At 36.0% G+C, this 6792-nt stretch overlaps 1 protein-coding gene across 1 annotated transcript; it reads right to left on the reverse strand.

Annotated features, from left to right (window-relative positions):
• Positions 1-3515: 3515 nt before the first annotated feature.
• Positions 3516-6519, reverse strand: Mtnr (melatonin receptor-like). The gene is made up of 3 exons (XM_073074730.1): positions 6329-6519; positions 5927-6096; positions 3516-5741 (listed from the first exon to the last, which is right to left on the reverse strand). Exons 1-3 carry the CDS (start codon positions 6510-6512, stop codon positions 5037-5039), a joined length of 1059 nt encoding a protein of 352 aa, XP_072930831.1. The 5' UTR covers positions 6513-6519; the 3' UTR covers positions 3516-5036.
• Positions 6520-6792: the final 273 nt, after the last annotated feature.

A 6792-nucleotide genomic window follows, 5' to 3' on the forward strand; every position in this document is an offset into this window, starting at 1 on the left:
ATAACTATATAATATTTCTATCAAACATTTCGATAAAACACGTCTAAGAAGAAGAAAGGTGATTAAAATATGCTTATATTCTAGATAGAGATTAATAAAATTTGATCTTGTATTTAATGATTACTTATGAGAGCGTTCTGATACTATTTCTATACAAACAAAGCATTGGAGACGTGGCAAAGCGGTTACTTAATGAAGTTACTATTGTTTAAATTAGCGGTCAGCAACCGCGGCCCGCGGGCGACATGTGGCCCGCGAATAGCTCCTTGCGGACCGCGGAACGTACCTCTTGTTTCTCGCGTCATAAAATTTCTTAGATTATATTTATCTTTAGCTGACGATACATTTTTTGACCGTCAAATCTCAAAGCTTCCTTTTGAGAGCGGCCCACAAACTAGCTCATGTCGCTACTATGTAGCCCGTGTTGTCAAAACGGTTGCCGACCGCCGTGTTAAATCTAACTTATTACACAAATTAAAGCTAGAAACATGTTATCTACGGTGTCAGTTGTGTTTCTATTTACCACGCGTCCGAAAGGATCGATATAATAGTTTATCGTGCATAAGTGCTTAAGTTATTAAATAGTTGTCTATGACAAGGCGGCATGACACTGTGTTACAGTAGAATGACGTCCGTTATTAGTGCGTTGTTCGACAGAATACAAATGGATCAATACTGATTATAAATTGATTCGCCACTAGCTTATTTAACTGTTTTTTCACCTTCCTAATGTCAGAAGTTAAAGTCTCCTATGAAATTTCAAGTAGACACGGATGATAAAGCCAATGAATCTCATGTACTATAAGTAACCGCCAGTTTTAATGCAATATTTATGGTCTTACAATAGCAGATATTCATGGGAAACTTTAATGACGTTAATGATGATGTTTTGTGTGACGAATTAATTATTATATATACGATAGTATACCTAATATTAAATGTATATTTGGTTATAAATATAGATATATTAAGAAGCTTCGTAAAACTGTCGGGACGGAAGGGCGAAATTTATTTTAAGAAGGAATGATTTTTAGCACTCACTAATTAAGATTAAACAATTTCTAAAATAATTTTAGATGCCGCGGAAAATGGCGACGAGAAAATAATTTGAATTTAAAAAATCTAGGTGTTATCCGGTCCACCTAGACTTGACTTGCTTTAATTATCCTTGGGTAAAAGTTATCAATTCGATGAAAATTGGATACATTTTTATTATATTTATCCTCGTTGTGATAGCGCAATATGGAGTGGTCAATTTTTTTTAAATATTGACTTTAAAAATACCGATTTTATCCCAGTTTTTGTAGATTTCAAAATAATTTGAGTGGGTATGTGGGACAATTATTTGTTTTAATATTTTTTGAATGACAGTTTTTTCCAAAAAATCTTACGCTTGGACGGAGGATAAACTTGCAACATAAGATAACATATTCTTATGGTAAAAATATACGACCCGTTTCTGTAAATATATACTTAAGACTATAAATCTCTTATATTACCTATTCATAATGTAGAGAAATAGTAGAAAGGATACATAGACCTATTATATACCTTCTCATATACTTTGATAGTCATGCTTGTTAGTTAAGGGATAGTGAAAATATAGATGATAGAGTTTATCTATTACTTGTGCATGTTTTTTTTGTTCATTTTATTATTTTATCATTTTTTTGTGTTTACTGAATGCAACTGTTTTATAGTTTAAAATCTACGATAATTTTTCTATTACGTTAAATGTGTGTAACGTCCCATTCACGCACACCACAGCCATACCACACTACAACGGCACTACAACCCGGACTGTGTTGGCGGGCGCAATCTATGTAAATGCGTGTTTTAGTCACCCGGGCCACATTTAGCCGTAACAATTAACTGAGTGTCAATACAAGCACTATAAACTCCATCGCCAGCCAACACAAAAATACATATTAGTAGTTACCACGACAGAGCTACGATAAGTTGCTTAGCTATCCAAATGTAACCACCGCTTACCGATATTTTGTCGCTGCAATGTAGTGTCGCTGTGGAACGTATAAACAGGTACGTTTTTATCTAGGTTCCTACCACAACAATATAAATTCTTGAAATCTACTTGCGCTCATCTAGACATGTTTTGTGTTTTAAACGTTACTCGTATTATAATTTAATTAACAATTTATCTATTGACACTGACACTTTTTACCTACACACCGAGAAATTTCAATGCATCTACAGAGTGATTATAATTTATCGTGTATTACATAAATAACATATAAGAGCTGGGAATAGTTAATAGGCATTTAAAATGATATAGGAACATAATTATCTTACATTAATCGCAAATTAATCTAATAGAGGACAATAAGTATAATTTCGCATTAAATATAAACATCGAAATACTATGAACGCATCACTTGTGCGTGATTTAACAATTAGACAGTCGCGGTGTTTCCAAATTAAAAAAAGATCAAAAAATTATGAGCACAAGACTTCGAAACAAATATGTGATATGCAACATTACTAACGAGATCACTAAGACTTGAGTTAGTCAAAGTGTTACCGAACCTGATGTTAAAAAGTCCTAGTTAAAAAAGTGTTGTACTTTTCAAGCTAGTAGCAGTTCTAGTTCTGACGTTATGAGAGCATACCCGAAGTCATTACACGTGTACACTCCACAATATTACACGTTTTAAGGATATAGGACGTGTAATTTATTCTTCTTAACCTGAGCTCATATTATCAGTACTAGTTATATATCCATATTAGTAAATTTGGAAACACCTTAAATAAATACACTTACGAACGTACCTACTCACTAAATAATCTACACACATATAACTACAACACGAAGTAAATTTTATAAAATGCATAGTTAGGAATAATTTCCCATCAATAAGAATAATTATATACACCTACATAAAATATAAATTCAAAACTTATATCAGCTGGTAAATATATAATAATATTAATAGAAATTGAAATATAATGTAAAATCAAAATATAAATTAAGTTAAAGTTAATAAAAATTAATATAAAGCTTTTTCAGATCATCTTGTATAGAATACGCAACTAATACAAGTATTTAGTGTAAACACTTCGTAAAGATGACTTAGGGTTCCTTGTTTAGTGGGTACATATAATAGATGTACACCAACACCCAATCTTAAGGAGTCATCGAAATTATTTAAGATTTTATTTTGAAAGCCGCAGAATAATTAAAGACATCCAATTTCCTACAATATTCGAGTACACATACAACTTTATGCATTTCTCATGTGAGTTTGACACTTCTATATAGGAATAACGCATTTAAGGTTCTTTCCTATCACGCATGTTTAATTGTTTATGTCACACGTTTGTGTGCAGATAGTCCGAATGCGTGTCGCTTCCATATAGGAATAACGCATTTAAGGTTCTTTCCTATCACGCATGTTTATGTCACACGTCTGTGTGCAGGTCGCCCGAATGCGGGTCGTTTGTTAAGACGCGCTGTTTTCATAGATGTTTTTCCTGTCATGCATGCCACACGTGGTTAATTCACGCATTCGGACTTAAACTTAACTCTAAAGGGGCTGTTTAAGGGAAATGACACATCGTGAGGGGGGTTGTGGTACACTAATACGAGATGATGTAATTCCTAGGGGGTAATCACAGACCTGTCTTCGTTTTGTTTTATATACAGGTCTGTGGGGGTAATTCTCTAAACTGGGGATTCTATAAAACGCACTAGTATAAAATAATACTGAAATAATTTTTAAGCCCTGAATACTAAGTCAAAGTTAAGGTAAATTAAGAAGGGTTGAGGAACGTATACTCTAAGGTAAAGGGTATTTGTGTGAGTAATTTCAAACTAACAGACATTATTCAAGCTCATATCCTTCATTGTACGAGTCGAAAGACACTGGTGCTTTACGATTATCATTCTTTACGATCTTTCTGTCTGTCAGTCTGACTAAAAATTTTGAAAACTAATCTAAATTTGTGCTGAATGTCATGTAAGGTGAATTTTGTGGAGGAGGGGGAGGGACATGACTCTAGGGGGTTTCTATATTATATTAAAAACAGATTACCGTGGATTCAGACGTAGTCGCGGGCACGTAATCTTCTTTTAAAGAGAAGACTTTAAAAGAAGCGAATAATATTTTGATGACTGGTTCACACTTGTTACGAGGGGAGCTGGAGATTTTAAGTAGTCGAGTAGAGTAAAGTAGAGCAGACTAGAGTAAAGTAGAGCAGACTAGAGTAAAGTAGGATAGATTTGAGTATAGATTAGTTTTTTATAAACGAGTAGAGTAGAGTAGACCAGGATAAATTAGAGTATAGATTAGCTTTTTATAAACCGTTACACTTTACGTATTGACTATTCCTGTTTATTAATTTAAAAGTAAAAACATAAAACAAATTTCGAATTTGGTAAAAGTTTAACCGTCTATTTTCACTTAACTTGCCAAATGGGCCGCATGATTTTCTAACGAAAGAGTAGGTACCAATAAATTTCGTAATCCATAAGCGCTCGATAACATCGTATTTACTATGTATTATATCCTTCCTTTCTATCAGAATCCGTATTTTCAGGGTGAGTTGCACCGAAGGTCCGGTTAAAACCATAACAATAACTTTGAACATAGCGATGGCATGTAACTGTAACAATTCTGTGTTGCACTAAGTTATTTGTCATTAACGTGATTCGTGTCATCTGTCATCACAACTTTTACCTGACGTTGACATACAGTTGACAAACGCAATAACTGACCGAAATCGATCTGTTAACGTTGTGTTACTTATGACGACATGTGAACGGTAACTAAAATGGTGCAAGCCATGAATTATTTGACCATACATTTGACGGCTGGTTAGGCTTTAGGTGACGTTAAAGTTACATGGTGCAACCCACCCTAAATGTTACGAAAAGCAAGTGAAAGTTTATTAAAAGGAAGAAGTAGTTTAAACCAGGCATAAAATATTAAAGTATTATTTTGCACCCACGTGGTGTAAGGTACACTTTAGACTCGTGTGCCCCTTACCCGGGTCCTACGTCTGCGGTGGTAGCGAACAGATCATAACTCCTGAGTCTCCCTTACGGTGTAAAAGCGGGGAGGGCTGTTGACGTTGAGAGCCTGGTGCATGATATGCACCCTTACATCCCCAGTCGCAGGCCTGTACTCCAACGCGCGCCTATGGCGACTAGCGAATGAACCCGACAAAGTACTCTTGCAGCAGCAGTAGTTGAACAGATGAGCATACGCGCGTCTAAAGTTGCGATTCATAAAGGCGTACAAGAAGCTGCTTATTATGGAGCGGCTCAATCCGATGTATGCGCTGTGATAAAATTTAGCGTCGCTGGTGCCAGGGAACTCGTGTACAACGATCAGGTAAGGGGTCCATGCCAACGCAAATAGGCCGTAAGCACCCAAATTCAAAGTCGTGGAAGTGAAGTCGCGATCGAATAGTTGGGATCGCTTGTACTGTACTTGTTTACGCGCACGGCGTTGGACGCGAACGAACGCAATCAGGAGCCCGATGAACGTAAATAAACAGGGAACGCCGTGAAACAAAACGGTCGTTATAGCTCTAAAGTAGAAGTTGCCGTAGTGAAGTCGGGAACAGTAATCATAGTCAAGTTCGTAATACACGCCCACTCCGGCCGTTACGAAGCTCAGTGTGAAGATCAGGCTAACCACGACGCCGACTTTCATGGAGACGAACTTCTTGTATTCTTCAGGCGTCCGGCAGACTCTATAGTAATTCTCAGCAGCCACAAACTACAAAAATAAAGATGGTTCGCAACTTTGATCTACAAACAAACCTACGTGTCATTGACATTTCTATAAAAAATCTGATATGTTCCGCCCATTAACATTATATTTTAAAGGCTTTTGTTTCATTACTTTGTATTTGAATACATATTTTTTTGAGAATTTGTATGTTTTGAGAATAAAAAACTTACCAGAAATAGGAAACTGTAGGAATATGTAGAAGATTCCGTCAGGAAGTGAAGGAAATAGCAAACTGGTGCTACGTCCCATTCCCCCGATAAAAGTACGACGGCGCTGGTCGGCATAACAACAGTTGTCACAATGAGGTCCGCTAAACCAGCACATGCCAGGAAAACGTTCCCTAAAAAGGAAATATTTTTCAGAAGGTATGCAACAAAAAGATTTTAATAAATGAAATAGGTATTTAGGTCACTTGATGTTTAAGTGACAAGTAACCAACTTCATAAAAGAACAGGACTTTTAGATAATAAATACCTATGTAAAAGATACCGCGATCTTTAATAAGAATAAACCACTATTATAAAAAGTTCTGAAAAGTTTTTAAAATGTAGCAGCAAAATTAGACAACTTACCAACTTTTCTCAGGGATCTCTCGACAATGAATGACGCGACAAAGAAACCATTCATGATGGTTCCGATACACGAACAGGCTACTAGGAACAGCAGGCGTGATATTTTCGGCCAATCGTATGCCAGCGTCAGCGGCGAGTAGGTGCGGTTGTCCGCCGCACCACTTTCGCTTAGTTCGCTTGACATCTTGATGGTTCCTACGAAAACATTTTGTCGTTAAGTCTTGGGGTGTTATTTAAGATTTTTTGTCTACCGGAAGTACTTTTAATGTTAAAGATCTGTCTAAGTGATCAGCGAAAAATAAGAAGATTTTATGTTACAATTCAATCGTAAAGTAAGAAAACCGATTTATGGGAAATTGTTTATATACGTAGTTACAGATATTAAGGTTCAATAGTTAATTATCGGAAAGGGCGTTCAAAGACAATGTCACTCTACTTGGATTAAGGGCTAGGTCTAGTTGACA

This window comes from Epargyreus clarus, unplaced genomic scaffold (assembly GCF_041222505.1).
Source record: "Epargyreus clarus isolate Ecla_fem2 unplaced genomic scaffold, WU_Ecla_fem_2.2 ptg000007l, whole genome shotgun sequence".
In the NCBI taxonomy this organism is placed as follows: domain Eukaryota; kingdom Metazoa; phylum Arthropoda; class Insecta; order Lepidoptera; family Hesperiidae; genus Epargyreus; species Epargyreus clarus.